At 57.9% G+C, this 25020-nt stretch overlaps 3 protein-coding genes across 3 annotated transcripts; all 3 read left to right on the top strand.

The window, feature by feature from the left end:
• The first annotated feature begins 1042 nt into the window (after positions 1-1042).
• LOC34621555 lies at positions 1043-4584 on the top strand. The gene is made up of 5 exons (XM_026338117.1): positions 1043-1353; positions 1576-1686; positions 1813-2646; positions 3529-3776; positions 4523-4584. The coding sequence occupies exons 1-5, from the start codon at positions 1043-1045 to the stop codon at positions 4582-4584; spliced, it is 1566 nt and encodes a 521-aa protein (XP_026193902.1).
• Positions 4585-5893: 1309 nt separating this feature from the next.
• LOC34624648 lies at positions 5894-15986 on the top strand. The gene is given in 15 exon segments (XM_026338116.1): positions 5894-6122; positions 6327-6871; positions 7088-7215; positions 7878-7944; positions 8048-8106; positions 8180-8249; positions 8433-8549; positions 8831-9073; positions 9236-10403; positions 10691-10724; positions 10726-11090; positions 11964-13372; positions 13899-14690; positions 15117-15730; positions 15893-15986. Coding segments are annotated over 15 exon segments (5934 nt in total).
• A 1639-nt stretch (positions 15987-17625) lies between these two features.
• On the top strand, positions 17626-24348 carry LOC34619187. Its single transcript, XM_026338115.1, has 9 exons — positions 17626-17635; positions 17867-18116; positions 19519-20194; positions 20450-20588; positions 20679-20911; positions 21116-21443; positions 21963-23017; positions 23401-23681; positions 23919-24348. The coding sequence occupies exons 1-9, from the start codon at positions 17626-17628 to the stop codon at positions 24346-24348; spliced, it is 3402 nt and encodes a 1133-aa protein (XP_026193900.1).
• The last annotated feature ends 672 nt before the right edge of the window (positions 24349-25020 follow it).

Below are 25020 nucleotides of genomic sequence, written 5' to 3'. Positions count from 1 at the left end.
TAGAGGGGGGAGGGGGGCCTCTTAGGAGGACAGGGCGAGGGTGGCTACCGACCTTCTGGGGCAACTGGCCTTGCAGATGCCTGGGGTATTGTTGCAGAGATCGGACTGCAGGGCGTTACAGTGCTTGCCCAGGCTTTTTGCGCTTCTCTCTGTGTGGCGAGGCTCTCGCGACAATGCGTGACAGCCCGCTGGGGTGAAAGCACCTGCCGTCTTCCCCATGTACAAACGCCTGTTTCAAAATGCTGGCGGTATCGTCTGGCGTCGGCAGTGTCAGAATAGGCGGGTCGGCCTGCACATCCGCCCCTCGCTGGTTCTGGCGGGAAAGCCCCTGCGACTCAACAGCCGACGGTGTTTGTGCGCCTACCTGCACCGTCTTCTCCTGTGTTCTGGTGACTATAGTGTTCATAAAAAGAATTCCAGCTCGGCTGCTGGCAGCAGTCGGCGATCAATAGGTGCACGCTGCGATTCGGCGAGGGCCCCTGGCTGGAGCCGATTCTGCCATAGTCCCACAGCGCTTGGCTTTGGGCAGTGCGCGGTCCTGAACTTTGTTACCCCGCAATTCGCGGCTTACTTCTATTGTTAATTTTCTGTGTCATGGAGCTCTGTGCCCCTTAACGCCTTCCTGGGCTAAGGTGAAGGCACCCGCCTCTATCCCGATTCGCTCGCTGCAGAGGCAACCCCTGTCGCCTTCGGCGAGTTTCCCGAGTCTCCCACCCGTGCGGTCCTGTGAACACGGTTCCTGCCATAGGTGCTCCTCCTCCGCGTTTTGCTAGGGGCTCCAGAGGCAAAAGAAACTGGACGGGGCCTATGCTGAAGCGTGTCCACAGCAAGAGCTGCACCCGTTCAAATCCATAGAGCGAGCGAGAGAGAGAGAGAGGAAGGAAGGCGTCATCTGCACCGCGTCAGTGCACGACCACGTGACCAGCGAGATGCCGCACCTCTGTTTTCTCCACCCTTCGCCCTAAGGGTGAGCCTCTGCTGGTGCTCCTCGCAGCTACGGCAGTCACGGCAGCAGCATGCAGCTGGAGCAGCAGGGTGCACAATGTTTCGACGGGTGGTGTCGCTCTTACTCAAGCGACTGCTGAGTCTCTTGGGCATAGAGGTGCAGAGCCTCATTGTAGGAGGATCTCGGGACGGCCTCGTGTTGCAAGGGCTAGTGGCACAATGCCGCCACCTCTCCTTAGACTTGCTGCTGCACTCCCTTTTCATTGGGGAAGTGCGCGTCAAAGCATCCTGGCGGCAGCTGCTGCAGCAGCTCGTACTGCACCGGGACGGCAGCCGTATTGAGGTGCACGTGCACCAAGTCTACGCGTTGGTGTCTACCCAAAGCGAGTTTGCCAATGAAGAATTCAAGTTGCAACAGCAGCTACAGCTGCAGCACGAGGATCATCAGCAGCGCCGATTCTGGTCACGTCTCTCCGCAATAGGGGCTTCTTTTGTGCAGCGCGCTGTCAGCGGTTTCGTATCCACGGCCCAGCGTTCATCCCCCAGCAGCAAGAGGGGAAACGGCAGGGGAGGAGCTAATGCAATCCAGCCTCTGCTGCTGCGGCGCTTGCTGACATTCTTCTCCCGAAGCGTCTTTTTTTCCATACGTGACGTGCACTTCCGACTGGAGGATCCGACTGGCAGGGCATGCGCCGCTGCCGCTAATGCACGCTACCCGCAACATCGCTCTGACCAAAAGCGGCAGCAGCAGCAGCGGCTGTGCTGGAGGGAGAGACGGGAGGCTGCCAAGGGGCCTCCTGACTGCGCAGACGTCGTTCGTCCTCTCCAGTGCGGCTTTGTGATTGCCTCTTTCTCTGCGAATCCCAGTGCAACACCTCCACCACTGCCGGACGCGTCAGATGCAGGCACAGCCTCGGCAGCAGGGGATGGCAGCGTAGAGTCTCTGAGTGTCGCTGTTGGCTCTGGGAGCTGCAGGCGAAGGAGACTCTCAGCAACCTGTTCAACTGCGAACCGCGCAAAAGCGAGAACGCCAGTCGAAGCGAGCAGCAGTGGCCTGCACCGCACGTCAAAAGGCACAGAAGATGCGTCCCCTCTGGGGGATCCCATCAGGAGGCAGCACTCATTCCCCCCTTCCTTCCCGAGACACCCCGAAAAGCACCCCCTGAAACTGCCTCAAGCCGCAGAAACGCTTGTTGAAGACGCTGCCGCCGCAGCAGCACGCACACTTGAGGCAGCTGCCGAGATGATGCGGACCGAGAGACAGCAGCTTCCCAAGTCGGAGGCTGAGGAGCTGTCGAGTTGCCTTTCGGATTCGGACGTGGAGAGAGCGGCAGAGGCCGTAAAAGCGGCAGCAAGAAGGACAAGCGGATACATCTTGGAAGAAGAAGACAGGATTGCTAGGGAGTTCGGCGGAGGGGTGTCTCTAGGCGGGGAATCTCTTGAGTACTTAGGCAGTAGCGCTTGCAGCACCGACGAAGCTTTGGGGAGTGCGCTTTTTTCGCAATCACGCCAATCCTCGCGAACCCTACAGAGCGAGGCGGCTTTAGGCCTCGTGGGGTTGCACGAGGTTGAACTTTGCGGGCTGTCTGCCTACTGGAGAAGCGACGAGTGGCGGCTGACAACGCGGCAGCAGCTTCACCCCAATTCGGCAGCGTTTGCTGCCGAGTTCAAGCAGCAGCATGAAGAGCATCCGGATGCCAGGTACGTAGTGGTGAGGAGGGGCCCCTTTAGCAGACGTCACTTTGTGCGACGCTGGCTGCAGCAAAAGGCGCAGATCAAGACGACACAGGAAAAAGGGGAGGAGGGAGCAGGCAGCACGTAGCGATCGCATTACACTGTGTAGTAACGAACGTAGTACACCACCTTTAAGGGGGAAAAATTTCCTGTTTACGCCTCGTCTCTTTGTGCATGGCGCGTTTGCCTCCTGCTCTCCTGCTTCTGCAGCCTTCTGCTTGCGTCTCTGGAGCTCAGTGCCTCCATACATTGGACTCTAAGGCTTCCCCAAGATGCCGCGGCAGCCCTTCCGCCTGCTGCTGCCGTCGATACTCCCGCTGCTGGAAGCGGCGGTGTGCTGCGAGGCATTTGTTCCTCCTTTGACCTGAGGCAGCCACAGCAAGAGTACCAGCTCTCTGTGACTTTTGAGGCTTCCCTCTCGCCGTTGCACTTGCTGCTGCGGGAGACGGACATCTTGGATGCGGCGGCCCTTGTCGGCTGGCTAAGGGAAGTGCAGCAACACTCTAGCGTGCCGCTTCCAGCCTCGTCAGCGAGAGAGCCTCTTCGAGCAGCCGCTGCCGTCGCAGCTGCAGCGTCACCAGCAGCAGATGGGGGTCTGGTGCTGCTGCCGCCTCGTCCTCCGTGGCTGCCACCTCCTCTGTGCTCTCAGACAGCATTGCCGCAAGGCAGCAACGTTTCCTGCAGCAGCAGCAATAGCAGCAATACCAGCAGCAGCAGCAGCGGCGATAGCAGCGAGCGGCAGGTCATGCATGCAGAAGGGGCCTACAAGCTTCAGCCTCCAGCCCTCGTCGAGCTCCGCCAGCGGGAGACTTCAGAGGCCCTTGGGATTGGTGATTCTCGGGAGTTCAGCATCTCGTTGGCTGCCTTGGGGGGACGCCTCTCGGGATCTGAGCTTCGGGTGTCTCTGCAGACCGTGGCAGCGGACGCAGCAGCAGAAGACTTCGCGATGCGTCTTGGAGGGATGGATTTGGTGATGAGGCTAGAGCGAACAGCAGCGTTAGCAGCAGGGCTAGCAGAGGCCGTGGCGTCATCGGGGATGTCTCAGACTTCTGCGGTAGCCGGTTCTGTAGAGACACCCGATCGCGCTGAAGCCCATAGTTTGTGCAAAAGTGAGGTGCCCATGGAAGGAGGGCGATCCTTGGTGCTCTCGTACCTGAGTTTTGCTGTGTGCTCTCTCAACATGCAGAGCAGCGGCACTCCAGGAGCTCTGTCTCTATGGTTCGGCCCTAAGGCTTCTTTGCGGAGCAGAAGAAGAAGCATCAGCAGCAGCAGATCCGTGGCAACAGCGGCTGTTAGCCGGTCCGCTTCTGTGCATTCTGTTAGCCTCCCACGCGAGCTCTTTAAGGACGCAGCGTCTAGCGGTGCCTCATCGCCTCCCTCGCTGTCGCCCTCTACGCCTCCGACGAGCTCTCGTGCTTCCCCCCGTGCGCATGCTTTCCTAGACTTCCTGTCCGAGGAGAGAGGAGGTACATTGACGCCATCGCTGCACCTTCGGCTGCACAGGGGTAGCCACGCAGATCTTTATGATGAACAAAAGGCATCCGCTACCCTGCCGTCTTCACGCCACGAAGCAGCGACAAGCCCTGGTCCTAAAAGGGCAGCTGGCGAGGGGTCGAAGCCAAGACAGCGGCGCGACATCGGGGGGCAGCGAACGCAGCAGCAGTCCGAGGATTTTTCTTCGCGTGTTTCTCTGCGCATTGCGCCTGCCACATTGTGTGGGGATGTGTGTCTTCTGTCTGCCTCGGTGCGCCGCATGCAACCGTTTTTGAAGGCGTTGCAGTATGCCAAAGGGCCGCCTGCTGGGGAGGGGCCCCTTGGAGGCTCCCCGCGCTTGGGGTCTAAGGGGCCTCTGTGGCTGCGGCAAGGGCAGCAGCCACCGAGAGTGTGTGTGGAGGTTGTTTTTGAGGCTTTTTCTGCGTGCCTGTACGCTGCAAAGCCAGCGTTGGGCTCAGGGCAGCAGTCTGCTGCTGCCGCTGTCGAGGGCGCCTTCGGCTCTGGCAGGTGTTCGAGGAGCTTCAGAGCCAGACAGCGCAGCAGTTTCTCTAGGATGGCTGCGTTTTCGCGTGCCTCTCCATCGCTAAGTGGCGGCGCCCTAAGGATTAGCTGCGGCCGAACGCAGTTTCGGTTCACTCCGCGCCAGCCACCGAGGATCTGCTGCAGAGATGCGTGGAGACACCCCCGCGAAGGCAGCAGCAACTGCTGTTGCAGCGGCTGCAGCGACTGCGTTGCTGCCACCCCCGTAACAGGCCCTGCAAAAAGTAGCGGACTTCCAGACTTTGTGCATCCCTCAGGTTCGTTCAGCTGGGGGGGACCAGACAGGTGCAGCCCTGTTGGCGATGGCGGACAGGGTGGGCTGCCTTCATCTAGCGGCTGGGAGGAGTCTTTATCTTCAAAATTCAGCTGCAGGCTTCAAGAGCGGCCGCTTCGGAGGAACGCCCCGCCGTCTTTTAGTACAGCCTTACAGCGGCAGCCTCTCCGCGCAGCGACGTGCAGAGAAGCGGCTCGCTGCAGCAGCTGCAGCTGCTGCAGCTGCCGCGGGGGTCGAGGAGGGGGTTCGCTTGAGGCTGCTTTGGACAGTCAAGTTCTTGCTCTGTTAAGCCTCACGCTAACGCATTTGAGGCTCGACACGCGCGCAGGCGGCTGCAGCAGCTGCCCTACTAGCAATGGTAGCAGCAGCCCTGACACGGAAGACATTTTCTTGAGCCTCACGCGTGGTAGCCTTGGCAGCAATGGGGAGGCCCCCGACGGCAGCAGCGGGTGGATTCCAGTGCTCATGCCAGTGTCTGGAGAAGCTGCAGTTGCGCTGCTCCGCAGGAGCGACGCTGTGGCGGCGGATTTCTTAGCGCGAAGGCTATCAGCGGGGGCCCCCTCTTCTGCCCCTTCGGTCCAGCAGGGGCCCCTCTGCGCTTCTGTCTCCGTGGCTGTGAAGCCGATGGCACTTCTCTTGGGGCCTCTTCGGGTGTCGGCCTGTGCAGCCTTTGCAGCGGCCTGCCACCTGCTGCTTCTGCAGGAGCAGGAGAGGCAGAAAAGTGGTGCGTTGCGGCGCAAGGCAACGCGGGGAGGGAACAGCCTTACGGCAGACGACTCCTCGCTTCTTAAGAAGCAATCTTACAGCGGCCTCGGGTGTCCTGAGGGCTCCCTGTATCCAGAAGGGTCAAAGAGAGGTTTGCCGCAGGCAGCCGAGCAGCCGTCTCCCCCTTCCTCCGATGACGCTATGAGCTCCTCCAGCGGGAGGACGCTCAGTTGCGATTGCAGCAGCAGCCGCAGCAGCAGGGAGTGCTTCTTCGACGCCTTCGACCCCATCGAATATGGTGTGCAGGCGGGGGGGAAGGGCCCACATCCTCTCGCGCGTGCGCTTGCAGGGGCCTGTCCTCCGATGGCGTACGACTTCGAGAAGGAGACCGACTCACCGGAAGAAAAGCAGTTTGCAGCACCGCTGGAAAGCTACAGAAGACGGCTGCTGCCACCGCTGCTTGGGGGGCTGGAGGCCTGGCTGCAGGAGGTGTCTGTATCGCTGCGGCTATCGCAGCTGTGCTGCCTGGTGAGCTGCCCCCCGCAAAAGAGCACTGCCTGGGGGGCACTTGGAGGGCCGCGATCTCTTCTTTTGCGAGCCGAAAGCGTTGCGCTGTGTAGGCCTCTGGGGAGAGAGGCTGTGGGATTCACGCACACCCTTGATCTGCGGCAGCTTGAAGGGAATTTTCGTCTATCCCTGCCGCAGCAGCACGACGAGCAGCAGGAGGAACCCCCTGCGGTCTGCCTGCAGACGGGCCGTTTGGCGCTTCTGTCGGCTTCTGTTTGGGAATCTGGAGGAGGCCCTCGCTGCAACGAATTTGTAGTTCCTTTGCGGAAGGAGTGCGCTGCTGTTGAGGCCGCTAAGGGGGCAGTGGGCGTCTCCCCAGAGAGAGCCGCCGCAAGCGATGGACTGCGAGAACGGGGTGGAGCAGCGTTTCAAGGCGGCAGCAACTGCAGCAACTGCAGCTGCTCTTCTGCATATTGGTGCCATCCGAGTGGCGGAGGCTCCCGGTGTTCCCTCGTGGATCTGGTAGGGGCGGTGCCTCAGCAGCTGGATGCAAACGTTTGTGGGGAGGCCTCTGAACTTCTTCGCGAGCCTGGATTTGCTGCAGGAAGGCAGCAGCAGGACAGCTGTGGTAGCAACACCTTTGCAGCAAGCCCCATGGAAGCACCAGTCATGGCGTGCAGCAGCGACAGCTGTAGTTGCAGCAGCTGTAGCTGTAGCTGCATGCCACACCAAAAAGACGCAAGGGGTACTCCTGCTGTTGTTGTCTCTTTGGAGCTGGCGCGGACAAACGTCTCGGAGAGCACGGTAGCCACCAGTGCGCAGTGGTATGACAACGGGCAAGCGGATTGTGCTGCAGCAGTTGTTCCTTCTGCTGAGGTGGTTGCCAGCAGCAGCAGCAGCAGCAGCAGCAGCAGCAGCAGCAACAGGGCCCGCTCAGCTGAGCGACGCCACCTTAGTGTGCGAGTGCAGACGATCGATGTGGAACTCGGCGATGTTTCTCTCTCGCGGTTGCAGCTGCAGCTGGTCCGCCTGCATGCGGCAGCGGCAGAAGCACTAGAATCCCCTGCAGCATTTTGGAGAGGGAGAACTCACGCCGCTTTCGCTGCTGCAGAACCCCAACAGGAGTCAGAAGCAGAGTCAGAGGCACTGCTGCAAAAAAATACCTTCAGCAACAAGGCGGTCCAGCGGAAACGCAGGCTGCTGCAGTGGGAAATGGATGCATCTATTGGACAGCTCCGCTGTGTGGTGCTACTGCAGCCGCCTCCTACAGCTTACCGCAGCAGCGAACTGACAGCACAAGCAGCAGCAACAGCAGCAGCAGCTGCGGCTGCTGCTTGTGCTGCTGCTGTCAATTCCACGCTACAGGGGACCGCCCTCTCTTGCGCCGCTGCCACACAACGGCCTCCTTCTTCTTATCCAAACAGCTCCTATCCCTTTGCATCATCCCGCGCTGCTTTCTCGCCAGTCTCTTCTGCACAGCTACAGCAGCAAGTGCCAGCTCGGCATATTGCCGTTGCCACGGTAGAGGGCATCAGCTTGCAGTTTGCAGCAGTCACCACGTGCGCTGTCTATGCTGGTCCCCCCCTTCCATCCAGCAGCGCGCCAGCAGCCGCAGCACAACTGCAACATCTTTCGCTCGGCATTAAAGAGATGCATGTCGAGGACTGTCTGCCCCTAGAGCCGCCTTCGGATCCATCCCCAGAAAGGCGGATGCCTTCGCCCCTGCGCCAGGAGCAGCAGCATGGGTATGCCTCCGCATGCAGCAGGAAATGCCCGCCGCATGCCTGCAGCTGTGCGAATTTAGCGCCTTTAACCAGCGCAACAGCCCCCCCCCTCCCCCGCAGAGAGGTGTTGGCGGTGTCCTCTCCCTGCCTCCCCGCTGGACGCTTCGCGCTGCTGCTGCGTCTGCGATCCAAGCAGGAGCAAGGCCTTCAGGAGCAGCATGGCCAGGCCCCCTCCGCGGAAGCCTTCCCCGAGAAGGGCTTACTCGCAACGCCCTCCTCTGCTGACGAGCAGCTCTGTGACAGCGGGGGAGCGTTTTGCGCTTATGGCGTGGATCTTTCCCCAGAGCCGGTGGAGCTGGCACTGTCTGTGGGATCGCTTCGCGGGCACTTGTGTGCTGCATTCATTGCCCACGCAGGTAGGCATACGGAGGACTTTCCTGAAAGAAAATCCTCGCAATAGAGCCGTATATGTATATATATATACGACAACGCCCCTCCCCCCTGTGTAGAGCGCAAGCAAGCCTGCGGTGCTTCAACACATGCATGCAAGGCAGATGCGGTCTTCAGACGGCAAGGCCTTGCGGGTTAAGGCAACGTTAGAAGGGGACTCTGTGGAGCTGCCTTTCGTGAGGTTATCTTGTCTTCATGCAGACAATTGGCATGTTCCACTGCTGTGCGCGCAGCTGCTTGGTTCTTCAAGGCAGCAGGGGATTTGGCGGAGATCCGGCGCTGTTGCCTCTCGCCGACGCAGGCCTCTCGACGGCGTGGCAGTGTGGAGTTTGGAAAGCGTCTTGGCAGCAGAAGCTGCAAGGCAGCAGCAGCTGCTGCTGCTGCAGGAGCTGCAGCTGCCAACGCAGCTGCTGCTCCCCACGTTCTGCACACACGGGGCGGCGCTGTCTCGACTAAGGCTGCTACCAAAGCTGCAGCAGCTTTGGCAAGAGGGGGAGGAGGAGGAGACTCGTCCGTCGCTTTTTCTGCGGCTGTTGCGGGAGGACACCGAGGGGCCTTGCGTAGCGCAGCTGCCTCGGCATCCCCCGGATGGCATGCAGGTGCTTTCGCAGCGGCAGGGGATGCTGGCAATGCTGATGCTGCTGCATCGCGCTCCAGCAGGCCCTTAGGATTTTTAGAGTCTATCCTGGAAATTCCCCTGGTATTGCGGGAGGTCCGTGCGACGAATACCACAATTGCAGCGTCTGCAGATGGAGTCCTCTGCTTGTCTCTGCATCTACCTTGCGTATCTATTCAACTAGATGCTGCAGTGCAGCAGCAACAGCCACAGCCACAGATACAACAGCAGCAACAACAACAACAGAGGGGCTCAGCAAGTCACGGCTGGGTAACGGTAGTAGCCGAGGGCTTCGAGCTGCACATTGGCAGTCTGCCAGTGTCGGATAAAGGCTCTTTCTTTGTTGGATCTCCGCCGCCTCTAGCGGCTGGAGGCATTGCGCGGCTCTATGTGCCTCTGACGCATCAGAATGCAGAGTCTCAGGCCTCGGTACGACTCGAGTTCACACCCCACCAGCAGCAACAACACCACCAGCAGCAGCAGCAGCTGCGCTCACCGGATCCTTGTGAGCAATGCGGAGATGCCGAGACGGAGCTGTCGGGTCTGCGTCTTTCCGTAGATGCCGCGCGTGTGTCTCTCCTCGGTGCCTGGAGCTGCGGCTTCTGCTTAGCCCTCATGGAAGCCTCCAAGTCTCTTCACGGAAGTGCGCGCATGGCAAGAGACGCTGGTGCTGCCCTTGCGACACGAGGCCCCCGTCGCGTCCTTACGTCGATTCGCCGTCTTTTACGCTCAGCGCATCTCGGTGCCTTTCAAGTCCAGATATACCGCCTGGTGCTGCTTGCTGCTCCAGGGGATACCGTCAGCAGGGGCAGCAGCAGCCTGCAGAACTGTCGCTGCTGCTGTTCCTGCTGCTGCGGCAGCAGCAGCAGCAGCTGCACCACGGAGGCGGGAGAAGAAGGTGGCGGCTGGGTAATCGTAGCAGCCGCTGCGGCCTCCTGCAGCGTGAAACTGACGCGGGAGGGGCAGCTTCTTGCCATGCGGTCGTCTGTAGAGGATCTGCGCGTCTTAGCAGCGGCAGCAGCGGCGGCTCATGCTCCTTTGGAGCAGCCCAATCAATGGCCTCGGAGGCAAGCGAAGACGGCGGCAGATGCATGCAGCAACGGCGAGTTGACGATTTATCAGATCCTCTGTGGAGCCTCAGGGCCTCCTAAAGTCTCCGAGATGCCGCGGTTTCTTCCCCGAAACGCTTTGGGCTTTGGAGGTTCTTGGAAAAAAGCCTTCTTCTTCCCTTTGCCCTCCGTAGGTGCCCCTGGGAGACCGTTCGGAGACGCGTTTCTGCCCGTTTGCCATCCGGATCGGCAGAACGGCGGCGCTGGACTCCAGAGGCGTCAGCCCTCCGTGCAAGCAGCAGCTGCAGGCCCTTCCAGCCAGCGGGCTGCTCTGTCTGCTGCTGCTGCTGCTTCCGAGAGTGGAGGCGTTATTACGGGGTACCTCTCCAAAAAGGAGAAGAGGAAGAAAGCGCAGCAGCGCGAGCAGCAGCCGCAGCAGCAGCGACGGCTGGACCCTGCGTCTGTTGCTGAAGAAAGAGTTACGGGAGAGGGGCTCGACGAGGTGAAAGAGAGAAGCGCGCTGCATAATGCATGGCAGTTTGAGCTGCTGCAACAGCAGCAGCCACCATTGCCGCCGTCGGGGACGGCCTCGGAGTCTGCAACAGCAGCGGCTGTGGGAAGCGGAGGATCTGCGGACTGTCTTCCACGGCAGCAGCAGCAGCAGCAGCAGCAGCAGCAGCCCCCCGTGCGTCAGTCTCTGCAGTGTCTGGTGGTGATACCCGAAGTGCATGTGCTGCTGCTTCCAGCAGGAGCAGCGGCGAAGCTGAAGCGTCTTCTTGCCGACTTTGCGGCTGCGTTTCGGGAGGTGGAGGCCTCCGTGGCTGCAGCCAGTAGCTGCCTGATAGAGACTCCCCCAGGCTCGCTCTCCTCTTGCGCATCCGCGTCGATTTTGTCGCTTGGTACGTCTTTTGCCGAGGGCCCCCTAGAGCTGTCCGAGGCTGGCACCGGTGTAGACGGAGGCGCTGCAAATGCTGCTGCAAACGGTGCGATTGCGCAGTACAGCCAGGGGGCCTCGCTGGAGGAGTTCAGCAGCAGCGGTCGAGATGAAGGGAGTTTCCTTTGGGGGGGCGAGGGGGGGATTTCCGAGATACCCGTGGACTTGATAGGAGAGGCGCAGCGGCAAGCTGCTGAGCCGTTGGAGGCCAAGCGGCAGTCCTCACAGCACGAAGAAATCACTGGACAGGAACGCCTTCTTGACGAGGAGGACGATACTCTTGGCGGAGCTCCATCGCTCTCCAGTGCAGCAGGAGCGTTGCATGCAACAAGGCAGCAACAACAGCGCCAACAGCAACAACAGCACCAACAACAACAACACCCATCCTGCAGCTTGTGGCTCTCTACAATGAGCCCTACTGGAGCGCTTGGAACGGAGGGCTGTCCCCCGGAGCAGAGAACCTTGCAGCTGCTTGCGCTAGGGGGGCACATCAAGATTCATGTCGCCTCCGTGTGGTGTGTAGGCCCTCTGCCTGCTGAGTGTTTTGGGGGTTCGTCAGGTGTACAGTGCGGTGGTATTCGACGCGCTCCTGCCTGTGGTTGTGGCTACACACACGCTTACAACAGAGTTCTTACCACGAGTACCTTCTCGGGGAACCACCCGCTGGCCTCGCCAGCAGCAGCAACAGCAGCACCAGGCGGAGCTGTTGCTGCTGCTAATGGCACGTCCTTAAAAGCCGATCTCCTCCTCAAACGGGAAGGCCTCGGCAGGAAGCCCCAGCCAGCGCCTCTTGCCCCTGCGTGGGTGTGTCCCCACACGCTGCAATGCAGTGCGGCTGCGCTTTCCTGCGAGGTCGATGCGCGTCTTGTTGCCGATGATATCCTCCTCTCCCCTGCTGCTGCTGCTGCCCCTGCAGCAGCAGGACAGGGAATAGCAGCAGCAGCAGCGGGTAAAAGGAGGCTATCGTACAGTGGCTTTACCGCGTTTTCAGGAAACGGGGGTGTCAGGGATGCGGGAGGGGGCCGCACGGCTGCAGCAGGCTTGAGCAGCAGCGACAGAGATAGTTCGGATGCCTCTTCAGTGAGCAGCGATGATCATGGAGAGGCCTTCTCGGAGAGCAGCATCAAGAGCAGTGGAAGCCAGAGGACGGCTTTACGGAAGCTGGAGCTGTGGCTAGGCAGGCTCTTACCTGCGCTGCGCTTAGACGCGGAGGTTCGCAAGTGCGTCGCTTTAGGAGGCGCATTGGCTATTCCCCCGAGTCCTCTTGCCCTCGTAGCGGCAGGTACACCAGCAGCGAGAAGCGACTTGGAGACGGGAGCTCATAAGCACGGAAGGAGGAATGCCTACCTGGTGTGTCTCCCCGCCTTCACTGCGCTGCGGCTCTCGCGGCTAGCTCAAAGCTTCCCGAGCCAGAGATATTGTTTAGTACGCCTTGCGCAAGCGCAAGAACAAGTGCAAGAACATGCGCAAGAACAAGTGCCGGAGCTTCACGGAGCAAGATTTGTTGAGAAGGGGCCTTTTGTTGGCGATTCAAAGGAGCACCCCGACTGTTTGAGGCCCACGTGCATCGCCCCTTCAGGGGCGTCCTACACAAGAGAAGGAGGAGGAGAAGAAGTAACAGAAACTGGCTATCCGTGGATGCTGCAGCAGCAACAGGAGGAGGAACGGCAGAGGGGGGGACAGGTCCAGGTGTGCGTGTTGGTGTCACTCGCCGACTTATCTGTACATCCTGTTGTTGAGTCACCCATTACCTTCTCCTTCATCTTGACGTCGAGGCGGAAGGGGGGCCTTGCAGGGCAGGAGCAGCAGATGCTGCCGCAGCATCAGACGCTGCAGGAGCAGCAGCAGCAGAAGCACTGTGAATGCCGCCTCGAGGCCTTTCTCTCCCCCGTTTTGCTCTTGCTGACAGCCGCAGACGTCTTCACACTCCGCGCTGTAGCCCGCAGCTATCTTGCTGCCTCGGCAATTAGCCGTGAAGCAGCGGCATCTCGGCTCTGCTGTAGGTGCAAGCGAAGAACGGCGGTGCAGATGCCTTCAAAGAAAGCTTCTTTTGAAGTCCTAGGGGCAGCGGGATCAGCTGCAGCAGGAGCAGCAGGAGGAGCACTGTCAGCCGAAACGGGGGCATGTGCTGCTTCAGAGAGTCTACGCTCAGGTTCACCATGGAGCTATGGCCCTCCCGAGGAAGGTGGGGAAGGTGATGATGATGCTCTCCAGCTTGCTGCTCCTGAGGCATGCATTACGTGGAAGGTCTCTTTAGAGGGCGATGCGCTGCAGCTGACAGCAGCGGCCTCTCCAGCTCTGGATGCGCTCATCAGATTAAGCTGCACGGAGGCTTCGGGGCAGGCTGTCAGATCCTCCGCAGAGCCTCAAGACACCGTCGTGTCGCTACAGCTAAAAAGGGTAGGTGCCTTGCTGCCGGCGTGTTTGGTGCCGCTTTTTCGAGGTCGCCTCTTGGCCTCTGCCGATATGGTGGGGAGAGATGTCTGCTGTTGCCGGAAGACTCGTCATGATGCGACGCTTGTCACCTGTGGCTGTAAAAATGCCGCTGGTTGCTCTGAAGGCGGCTTCCATCACAGTGGCTTGCTTGCACTCGTGGAAGGCTATATATATGCCCTTCACAGCGGCTAATAGAAGCTTTGCGCTGTCAAGGGCATATATATAGCGCTCTCCTGCAGAGGCAGCTCCGCTGTGAAGCCCCTTGTCGTCCTTAGGAGTCTCCCCGCATCCCTCTGTTAGGGACAACACCTCGCATGAGGCCTCTCCAAGAAGGGTGCTTTTTTTGCCCCCTTCTGTAGAGCCATGCGAAGACGGAGGCGCTCCGCTTTTTGTCTCCGGAGGGATCGCGCAATCCATGCGTATGATGAACTGCTGCACTGAAGGCTGCGGTTGCATCATTTGCGTCTTTTTGTGCTGCTTTTTGTCGCAGGTGTCCATACAGGTGGCAGAGATGCGCGGGGCTTCGCTTGTGGGCAGTTGCGTGTTGCACCACCAGCAACAGCAACCAGCTCGGCCTTGGCAGCAGCAGCAGTGGCATCATCATCAGCAGCAGCAGACTGTGTTGCTGCCCTTGCTTCTCCCCGTCTCTGTAGCTGCAGCGCTGCAGCCTTGCAAGGAGCCGGCACCCTCTGTGAGCGTCCGCATCGATGGCGATGTCGACTTGAAAGCGAATCCAAAGCACTTTCCCGCTTTCAAGAGACTCGCTACCCAGTTTGCGGATCTGTCTGCGAGCACCAGCAGCTGCGAGGCCCTGTACATCCACCCCCATCTTTCTGCAGAAGCGCTGCGCCTCGTCTTTGCGATGTCTCCATACACCCCGCATCTGCCTGCCCATGCAACGCAACACCGTGCATTTGGCATTCCCTATCACATGTCCAGCTGGAGCGGTGCTTACAGAGGAGCCTTCGCTCCTGCAGGCACCGCAGCAGCAGAACTACGGCAGCCACAGCAGCAGGTGCTATGGCGGCATCAACAGCCCTTGACGGAAGAGCAGCGTACCGACACCTCGGACAGCGAGCAGGAGGCCTCACTGGGCAGCTTCGCGGGGGATGCAACAGGCGCAGCTGATGCTGATGCTGCAGGCTGCTGCGGTGCTTCAGTTTCCTCACTTTCGGAAACAGAGGCAGCGCAAGACGAAACAAACGGCCTGAGCCAAACAAGCTATGGAGTGCTGTACGACCGCCGGCAGCTGCCCAGCTATTCGCTTCCGGTGTATAGACAGGTGCGTTGCACGTCCTGTATGTGCAGCACAGAGGGAGAATTCACCGACATTTTCGCGTGGCGGGCATAGTGGGAGGTGCCTGAGACGGCAGCCGGCGGGGACTCACAGGCTCTTCAGCACACTCGCCACGACTACCGTTGTGGAACTGCCGTTTTCTGATGCTCTTGGCTCTTGGATTCGTCTTGAGTGGTCAAAGACGGACAAGTTTGCTTTTCATATAGGTTGCGCGTTTCGTGTATTCTTAGCATACCTTTCGAGTAATTTTTAACGCTGCTTTTGTCTATTGCTAACTTATGTGTTTTTCTTATTATCTTTTTGAACAATGTTTTGCCTAAGTGGTTGCTGGAGTGCGTTGAGCGTGAATATTTTGCCTGAGTGGATGATTGTCTCCGCCCTCATGTGTGCGCTGATTGCGGGTGTGCGTAGGACTGCCTATGGCTGCGAAACAGCAGCTGTCACTCCTTAGCCTTCCGAGTCGTTGGCAGTCGGGGAGGGGGAAGCCGCAAGTGGCAGACTGGGATACTGCCTCCGGGTTGTGAGGCGTTGCTGAAACAGCATCAGCAGCAGCTCTCAATCCACCTTGCAGTGCTCGATGCTGTCCACCCTGTTGGGAGAGTCGTGTATCTTCCTGCTCTTAACCAGGGAGCACCTCTTTTTGTAGATTTATGCCCACCCGCTCAGCAGCAGCAGCAGCCGCTGCGGGGAGGCGGCGTTGTTGGTGCATGCGCCTCTAGGCACGCAAGCGCAAGCGCATGCGCTCACAGTTTAGGTGGCATTTCGAGAGAGAGCACGGAGTATGATGGGGGCCCCTCACTGGCAGCCGCCCCTTCAGGATCTTTGTCGCTTGGGGGTCCCCTTTCCGAGGGTTTAAGAGCAAAAGAGTTCGGCGATCTGACGGTTCTGGCCTTGCAGGAAGGAGGCCAGCGCATAGTGGACGTGGGGTGCCCCCTCCGCGTGCGGAGTCTCCTTAAATTGCCTGTAGAACTTATCTTCCTTGCAGAGACGGATTCTACAGCTGTAAGGCTACTCCTCACGGCAGCGTGGGAAGCTTCCAAGGGCAACACAAATGCATGCATGGACACAGAGGCCCTTGCATTGCCTGCTGCTCTCTCTCATAACGCGTCTCGCCGCTCACCTCTCAGTCTCTCCTTGTGGCTTCTTCTTTCACGCCGTCTTCGTGCATGGCAGACAGCACGCACAAGCTTGAAAAGTGCTGCTAGGATTGCTTGGCTTAGTGCCTCGCATGCACGCCTCGGTGTGACTGAGCGCATGCACGTGGGTCTGGTGGCATCCTAGGTCTCTCAATTTTCAATGCTCCTCCTGTGTATATGTGTATGTATATGTATGTATGTGTATGTATACGTGTGTATATGTGTACATATGTGTGTCTATATGTGTGTCTATATGTGTATGTATGTGTGCATACGTGTGTATATGTGCATATATGTATGTATATGTGTGTACATATGTATGTGTGTGTGTATATGTGTATGTGTATACGTTTATATATATGTGCGTGTATATACATGTATGTATATGTGTATATCTGTATATAGATGTATGTATTTGCGTGTATTTGTGTGTATACGTGTATATGTGTATATATATGTATGTGTGTATATGTGTATGTATGTGTATATAGATGTATGTGTGTGTGTATGTGCGTGTACATACGCGTGTATATGTGTATGTATGTGTATATGTGTATGTATGTGTGTGTGTACGTGTGTATGTACGTGTATATATAAATGTATGTATATACATATGTATGTGTGTACATATTTATATGTATGTGTATATGTCTCTATATATATGTATACACGTATACATATATGTATATGTACGTACATCTATACATATATATGTTTGTGCGCTTCTTTACGCGCTTCGTTTTTTTCAGGACTGGCGTTGCGAGCTGCGTCCAGGGGAGTCTCAGGCGGTGCCTCTATGGCCTGGTGCAGCCTCCGTGTCGGTTATTGTCAAGCTGCGCAGCGAGGCTGGACCTGTTTGGACAGCATCTTCTCCTTTTAGAGCTCCAGGCCGTACATTTCTTCTGTCTGCCACTGTTTCCCCCCAAAGAACCTTTGTGTGCTCGCTCAAGGCGGAAGCTGCCCTTGGAGGCGCTGGTTTGCTTCTCACGCTTTCAGAGCCATTGACTCTGGCCAATGCTCTTCCCATGTATGTCACCTACCCGGTGTAGTAGAGCGTCTCGCATCTCGTATTTTGGCAGCAGACGTGGCATCCAGAAAAAGCTCACCGCCTACAACGCATCAGCCTGTGCTCTGGCCATTCGATCTCTCGCAACCCTCGTGCATGCGTCTTCCCGGCACATCCGTCCACTTCCACAGACAGGCTGTCCCTTTTCGCATCAGACGGGGCGAAGCGTGTGCGCCGTGCCTCTCTCTATGTTAAGCATTGATGTATCTATATGTATATCTATGTATGTATGTGTACGTGTAGACATATATACAATATATATATATATATATATCTGTATATATTTATTCATATACATATCTACACATATACATGTGCATATACATATACATGTGCATATACATATACATATACATGTGCATATACATATACATGTGCATATACATATACATATACATGTGCATATACATATACATATACATGTGCATATACATATATATGTTCATATACATACACATACACATATACGTACATATATACATACATATGTGCATATACATACACATACGCATATACATATACATGTTCACATACATACACATATACATATACGTACACATATACATACATATACATAAACATATAAATACACACATACATACACCTATACATACACATGTACATATACATACACATGTACATATACATACACATATATATACAGATACACCTACATATACACATACACATATACGTATCCATATTCATACACATACATATGTCTAGGCGCCTGCTTCCTTCTGTGTATTCTTTGCCGTTTTCATCTTCTCGCCACGTGTGCACTTCTCTCTTCTCCCTGTGTGTGACTACTGTCCTCCTTAGGACGCTGCACGTAGACGTCGCTCAAGAGCTGCCGCGGCGAAGCGCGAGGCTAACTCTGAGCCCAGGCACGTCTCAGGGCCTCACCTTGTTTGACTGGAATCGTCCCCTGACCTTGCGTCTTTGCTTGCCGGGATCAGATACGTGGTCAGCTCCCGTGACTGTGCTCCCTCCTCCGCAAGACGGCCTTCACGCTGCTGCTGCTGCCGCCGTGGAGAAAGGCAGCGGAGGGCTTCTTTCTAGAGAGGCTGAGCAGAGGGCTCAGGACGTCGAGATTCCTACCAGCAGCGAGACGAGACGCGGCAGCAAGAGTGAAGAGGAACTCCAACGGCCCGCTGCTGCTGCTGCTGCTGCGGGTGCAACACGAGGCATTGCAGGCACCTCGCTCGGGCTGCAGCAGCAGCAGCGTGCAGCAGCAGCTGCTGCTGCTGTTGCATGCAGCAGCAGCAGCACGCTTGGAGCCGCACTGCCAACGTCATGGGAGTGGGAACGTGCCTCGCGAGAAACGGAGAGGGAGGATGAGGGGAACGTTGCTGGTGCTGGAAGGGGCGAGGACGTGGCCACGCAAGCGGTGTGGTCTGCTTCCTTCGTTGTCACCTGCATGCAGCCGCAACAGAAGAAGGAAGACAAGGAAGACAAGGAGCAGCAGGAGCAGGAGCAGCAGAGGCAGCAGCAGCAGAAACAGCAGGAAATCCAACTGGATGCCTCATTCGATGGAACTTGTCTCAGCATTTCTTGCTGTTGCCCCTTTTGGCTGCTAAATCTTACAAGTCACGCTCTCGAGTATCAGCCGAGGCTACCCCCTCCGTCCGCAGGTGACACGCTGCACGTGCTGCCCGTACACTTGCCTCCTTGCAACAGCAGCAGTGGTGGGAGCAGGAAGAGACGCGCAGGAGGGCTGCATGCAGGCGACATCTCAAAAAAGCCATGGGGGCCCTTCACACCCCGCGGTGTGTGGGGGGCCTCCCCAGCGCTGACATGCACACCACACACGGCATTTGCACTCCGGCTGAAGGGATCTCGCCGCTTTTCACCCGAAGTGCTCTTGCGAACCTCAGGCACTGCTGCTGCTGCTGCTGCTGCGCCGTTTGTTGCTGCCGCTGCTGCTCCCTTCGCTGCAGCAGCAGCGGCAGGAGGAGCTACAGGGGCACCTGCTCCTGATGTGGTGCAAGTTTCACAAGGGCTACACCTTATTGTGCAGTCTGTACGCCTCCCACAGAGCTTTGGGGGGGCCACGCTGGTGGTGCTAAGGCCTAAACTCGTAAGCGTCTTCTCATTTTGTGCCGTAGCCGCTGCCGCCGCTTATTACGCCCACCACCCCCCCACCCCCCGCACATGCCCCCCTACTACTGTTCAGGCCTCTTCGCGGTGACACTTGAGAATCCGCTTCTGATTTTGCCGCTGGGAGCTGCAGCTGCTGCACATCTTTCTGTTTTCTCCCCGCCTCTGCTTGCCTGCTTATACCTGCTCAGGTGGTGCTGAACGCGTGCCCCTTCCCGCTGCAGCTGAAGTACATCGGGAGCCCTGACAGCGCAGCACTGTCTCTCTATCCAACAGAAACGGTGGAGGTGAGCCGAGCAGTGGGGACGCAGCATCTGCAGCTACGCCGCTTCTTCTCGCTTGGGGGACATCATCTGAACTTCTGCGAGGCGGCGCGCTGCTCATCGTTGCCTTGGAGCCTGCGCGCAGCAGTCCCGTGCAGCGTTCACCCTCTCTTTGCTCCTCCTAAAGCGTTTGGCAATAGCAGCAGCAGCGGCAGCGGCAGCCGTGGCAACGACAACAGCAGAAGCAGCTGCTGCTATTGCGGGCTGCGTCTGGCAGGCCTGCAGTGCGAGTGGACAGTCCCCTTCAACCCTCTCAAGTGCCTAAACGAACAAATTGCGCTTCACTGCTCCGACGCTCGAAGCACCCGTGGCAGCAAGGGGGGCGGGAACGTGGCACGCAACTCTCGGGTAGATATTCTGCAACTGCGAGCCATGGAGGTTCAAGGCGTCCGTTTCCTTGTTTTTTCTGCTCCGTTTGCTCTGACAAGCTGCCTATATGGCAGCAGCGCGTTCGGTGGGAGCTGCTGCTGCCGCTGCAGCGTGCAAGGACAGAAGGGCATCCCTGCTGCACTCGCTGAGGCTCCTCGACTGGTAGTGAGAAACGAACTTCGAGTTTCTCTCTTCTTCAAGCAAAAAGGGTATTGCCTTTTCACTCAAGTGCCTCCATGCTCGCAGCAGCCCATCGCGCTGGACGCGCCGTGGGGGGAGCGTATTCTCCGCGTCGCTGCACGCCGCTGGCTTCAACAGCAACAGGAGCAACAGCAGCAACAAGGGCACCTGCAGGAGGCTGACATTGAGCCTTTGCAGCTGCTGGATGTCTCGTTGACAACAGCAGGAGACATCTCCTTCTTTTTCCTTGTGGCGATTCTGCCGCCGGCAAAAATGCAAAAGCAGCAAAAGCAGCAGCAGCAGCAAGATACAGAGCAACGACATCAGCAAGAGAACCAAGAACAGGAGCCGCAGCAGTACGAAGAGGAAGAAGAGCAACAGCCGCAGCATGAAGAGGAAGAAGAGCAGCACCAGCACCAGCAGCAGCAAGGAACAGAGCAGCAGCAACATGGACAGGAAGAAGAGCAGCACCAGCATCACGAAAGAGAGCAACAGCAGCAGCAGACGGAGGAGCAGCAGCAGGACCAAGAGAAAGAGCTGCAGCAGGACCAAGAGAAAGAGCTGCAGCAGGTTGCAGAGATTACAGGCAGCACGGGGTGGCCTGTGCGTGGTGTGTCTGCAAGGAAGGCTCCTTGTTCACACGATTTGACAGCCAGTGTGGTGGTGCAACGAACTGCTGCTTCTGCCACAACTGCGGCTTTAGAGGAGAGCAGCACCCTTTCTGACTGTCGTCACGGGGAATCTGTCCAGGCAGCAGCATCATTGGGAGCTCCTGCTTCCGATGTTGATGCTGCTACAGATGCGCGCTTTTACACCGCGTATGGCGGCAGCTCAGTCTGGTCGTTAGTTCAGACCGTAGGAACTGCAGGGGCAGCCTCCTTGCTGCACCGAACGCGCTGGCTTCGTCTGTGCCGCTACTCGTGCAGCCTTTCGATTCGCATGTACGGCCCGACAGTGTCTCTCCACTTCAGGGGGGAGCTGCAGCAGCTTCGTCCGCCCAGTGTACGCCCTAGTCGAGCAGCAGCAGCAGAAGCAGCGGCTGCAGCAGCAGCAGGCTCTGCTGTTGTTGAGGGAGCTTCAACTGCTGCTGCGGAGGGGCGGCGTTCCGAGGAGATCTCAGCAGCAGAGGATTTTATAGGAGACGCTGATGAGGATTTCGTTAAAGGATGGGATAAGCGAGGACGCTGTTGCCTTTCGACCGTATGGAATTCCTCTTCTCGGCATACAGGGACTCAGGGCACCCCCAGAAGGGGGCTTGTGGGGGCTTCCTTTTCTGTGTACATCCACCGCATAGTGTTTTCTGTGGTTCCCGCCTCGAGCAGCTCGGGCAGCAACAGCAGAAGTGTGGCAGAAGCTGCAGCACTGGCAGCAGCAACAGCAGCGGCGACGCGCAGGGACTCCCTACGCAATAGCCGGCGACGAAGCAGCAGCACAGCCGTCGAAGATTTGCAGCAGCAGCAACAGCCGCTGCGTCTGTTCCTTACAGGAGCCACCTGCAATGTCTACTTCGTTGAGAACAGCATCGGTAAGGCCCCTGGGAGCGCGGGGAAAGAGCCAACCAAACGTTCGGGGAAGTAGGCAGCAAGGCAGAGCGACACAGAGGCAGACAGGGGCCTAGTTTGTCAGCCTGATAGGCGCAAGTGCACAGCGCGAACGAACAACATCGGGTAGCCGCTAGAGTGACGCGCATTAGAGAGCAGAGAGACGTGGAGTGGAGTAAGAGCACACTGGAAGGGGCCCTGCTAGAGGCGCTGTGACAGGGTGGCGATGGCGTGTTTGCGGGAACGTAGGGGGCCTACAGGGTGGGGGGCAGCAGCATTTGCAGCAGGGGCAGACAGATGCATGCGCACATGGTACTGGAATGGTTAAAGGAGGAACGGACAGTGTGAGACGAGGGAAGGGGTAGTGGTGTTTCGGGGGACGCCTGGAGGGCGTGTGCACCATTTTTTCTTGCGCGGTGTTGCAGAAGGCGGGACACTTATGAGTCATCGACAGGGGGCAGCTGCTGCTTCTGGCACTGCTGCTCTCCTTGCTAACACCAGCGCAGCAGCAGTGGACGGCAGTAGCCTGGGGGGCCCTTTAGGTGCTCTTTTTGGGGGGTTGGCGGTACTGCGAGGGCCACTTAGGCCTCGCGCTGCTCCTTCCCACAGACTGCTCTTTACCCTAGACAGAATAGATCTGTTTGCATATGACGCGGCTGGCGGCAAGGCCTATCACGTCTTCAAGTCGTCTGCAGCGGCGGCTGTCGGGGTTGCGGGAAGGACGCCTGCTGCCAGTGCGGCAGATGACACGCCGCTGTCCCTCCGTTATGCTGGAGCGTCTTCGAGCATTTCTCAAGACGACCCCATTGACTTTCCTCCCGCTGCAGTGTACGTACTCATTGATCTTGCGGCATCTGAAAGGCGGCAGTGGCTCAGCAGCCTCAGGAAACGCGGCGCGTCCTGCAGCAGCAGCTGCAGCTGCAGCTGCTGCTGTGAGACGGGCAGCATATGTACTAGAAGCAGAAAAAGGGCGATCAGTACGGCCTTTTGCGAAGAACGGAAACAGTGGCATGCGTTGGGGTCTCGTGTTTACCGCGTGCGCCAGGCGGTTCTCTCAGTGAGCCCCCTGGTGGCCTCCATAGACTTTTCCTTTTTGTCTCTTTTGCTGCCCCCCGTCATCTCCTCCTTCTCTCTGGCATGCTGCACGCCGCTCGCCTGTCCGCCTTCTCTGGCGGCAGCAGCGGCAGCACAACAACACGCAACATTTAGCGCTGATGGAGGAGTCAGAGAGGCAACAGAAGCGGCAGCAGGGCAGGTGCTGGCGCGTTTGCTGCGCTTAAGCGTCCCTTGGAGCACCTCCGACGAGGGTGGTGGCGGCTTCCAGGAGAGCATGCAGGTGTATGTGGAGCTGCTATGGGTGCAGGAAGCATCAGCGCATTTGTCTGTTAGTCGCCTCTTTAGAGTTCTTTCTCTTGAGGGAGCGGCCTTTTCATTCCCATCCTTCAGCATTCAGGAGCGGCAGATGCCGCTGCGCGTCGTTGGGCTAATGCTGCTGCAGCACTTCCAGCAGCAGCTGCAGCAGCAGTGGCTGCAGATGCTCCTTTCAGTAGACATTGTAGGCCGTCCCATTTCAAGACTACGGAAGCTGTGGAATGCCGTGAGGCCTGCATGCTGAGTGTGCCGCTGTCTCGCAGTGTTTTTTCGCCTCCCTGTTGCCCCAACCAATGATGGCTCCGCCCTCTCCCTGTCCGTACACCTAGGGAGGGAGGGAGAGGGCTTGTTTTTCCTTTCCTCTTGAGCTTGCGCCTTCAGTTTCCGATGTCTTGTGCTGCCGATTGGCAGTCATTTGTCTGCATCTCATCGCTTTGGGGGGCCTTTTTGCGGGCTGTGGGGGGAGGGGGGGGGAAGGACACCGGTGTCTTCTCTGCTGGCGTGTCTTTTGCTGGCCGTGCTTGCTGTCGCTCTGGATGTCAGTGCACTTTCAGGTTCATGCTTTGTGAATGTGTCTGTTTGTCTGCCTTTGTATCTGCTTGTTTATAGGGCTTCCGCTGGCTGCTGCGTTCCGCGCCGCTGGATCCTGCAGCCTCCTTAGCCGCATTGGATCTCCTCGTGCTGCCGTGGAGTGCAGTGTCTCTGCAGCGACTCTTTGTTCTTCTCTACCAAACTGCAGCCTTCCATGTGACCCGCCTGCGGGGCCCCCCAGCCCAACAAGTTGCGCACCTCGTCCCTAGACTCCTCCCTCCCCCCCCTCCACCTCCGCCAGCTGATCTCGTAGGGAGTCTCGAAATTGCCACCCTGCAATCCACCGAGGAGCAGCAGCGGCAGCTGCTGCACATTCAGCAGCAGAGGCGGGGGCACAGAGACGGCGGGGGCCTGAGACAGAGGACGGCTGCTGCAGACCTTTCCCCTGATCAGCAGCAGCAGTTCTGCAGAGCGCTTTCGGAGAGACAGCCGTACGCGGGCTATTCTGCGCATGCGCCGTCTCCGGCGCTGCCAGCTGTTTACGGAAGCCCCCACTATCTGTCTGTAGAAAGGGCTCCCCGTCTGCCTCAGCGCAGCCTCAGGGGGAGTAACAGACCGCCTTTGGGAGCTCCTGGTATAGAGGATCAGGAGGAACACAGAAGAAGAGAGGTCCTCCCTTTTTCACTCCTTCAGGCGTCCGGTGGAGGATCAGGAAGCCTGCCATTGCCACCCTCGCCGGCTGTCTCCGAAATTTCATCTGCTGCTTTCTCGTCGGGCTTCTCGCTTCCCCGAGCCATGCTGCCGCATACTCCGCTCGAGCTTAGTCGGGAGTCCTCCTCCAAGGACGCAGGGCCAGCAGCACCAACAACAGGCGACACTTCTGGGTTGGCAAAGCAGGAGAACCTGCCAGGTTACCTACAAGAAGACCACCCTTCTTTGGGTGGCCCCTCCCATCCAGAGGCATACTTCGTATCCGGGGGCCTCTATCCTGTTGTTGCGCAGCTTCCGGAGGACCTTTTTTCTTGAGCAGCTACTCTGAGCAGTTCACACGAGGAGAGGGCGGGAAAGCCTCTTAGGTTGAAGTCCCTTCGAAGTTTTTGTACGTATATGTAGGAGCCTTTCAGGCGCTGCCTGGAAGGCCCGCCTGGAGGAATTCTGTAGTCGAGTTTTCTCGGTAGTTGCAACAGAGGAAGTACCGGCACGTACTACAGTTTCTTTCGAGAAGGGAAGCAGGCGACCTTACGTCGATTTTTTGCTGTGTACCCCATTTGTACCTCTGGGGCAAGAGACGCTGCATTTCGCATGCAGCGTCGCTTGCATCATTTTGTCGAAGATTGTCTTTTCCCTTAAACGCGCATCGTCCAGGTGTGTGTCTGATTTGCCTTGCCTCCCCCTCTTAGTGCGTCCTTACAAGAGGACCCCTTGAGTTCTCTGCATTTGCCCCTCTGGCCTGCACCAGTGTGCCCTTGCAGGAGTTAGTGCTGGGCGGCAGTGCCACTATGCTAGCCTAGTTGTCCGAATTAGGAAAATTTTGTAAAACATGTCATATGCATACTTTTGACCAGCACCAGGTTTACTCTGCCGCCCCCGTTCAGTGACAGTTCCACAGCTACACCTTCGTGCAGCTCGCCGCAGGATGGCAAAGCTAGGGCTCAACGCTTCCCGCAGGACTCCTTGTCGGCGATTCCTACAAGGCAG

The sequence above is a fragment of the Cyclospora cayetanensis genome, unplaced genomic scaffold (genome assembly GCF_002999335.1).
Source record: "Cyclospora cayetanensis isolate NF1_C8 unplaced genomic scaffold, CcayRef3 CcayRef3_contig_23, whole genome shotgun sequence".
In the NCBI taxonomy this organism is placed as follows: Eukaryota; Apicomplexa; class Conoidasida; order Eucoccidiorida; family Eimeriidae; genus Cyclospora; species Cyclospora cayetanensis.
Note: the sequence above shows the minus strand (reverse complement) of the source record. Positions and strands in the feature narration are given on the sequence as shown.

What these genes read in the sequence shown, in the direction of transcription:
- LOC34621555 (XM_026338117.1), top strand. Translation starts at nt 1,043, where the DNA reads ATGTTTCGACGGGTGGTGTCGCTCTTACTCAAGCGACTGCTGAGTCTC. An exon ending in CATCGCTCTGACCAAAAGCG is followed by an intron (nt 1,687 to 1,812) that starts GCAGCAGCAGCA and finishes TGCGAATCCCAG; the next exon opens with TGCAACACCTCCACCACTGC. An exon ending in GAAGAGCATCCGGATGCCAG is followed by an intron (nt 2,647 to 3,528) that starts GTACGTAGTGGT and finishes TCGGGAGTTCAG; the next exon opens with CATCTCGTTGGCTGCCTTGG.
- LOC34619187 (XM_026338115.1), top strand. An exon ending in AACTGCGGCTTTAGAGGAGA is followed by an intron (nt 20,589 to 20,678) that starts GCAGCACCCTTT and finishes ATGCTGCTACAG; the next exon opens with ATGCGCGCTTTTACACCGCG. An exon ending in GTCGAGCAGCAGCAGCAGAA is followed by an intron (nt 20,912 to 21,115) that starts GCAGCGGCTGCA and finishes ACAGGGACTCAG; the next exon opens with GGCACCCCCAGAAGGGGGCT.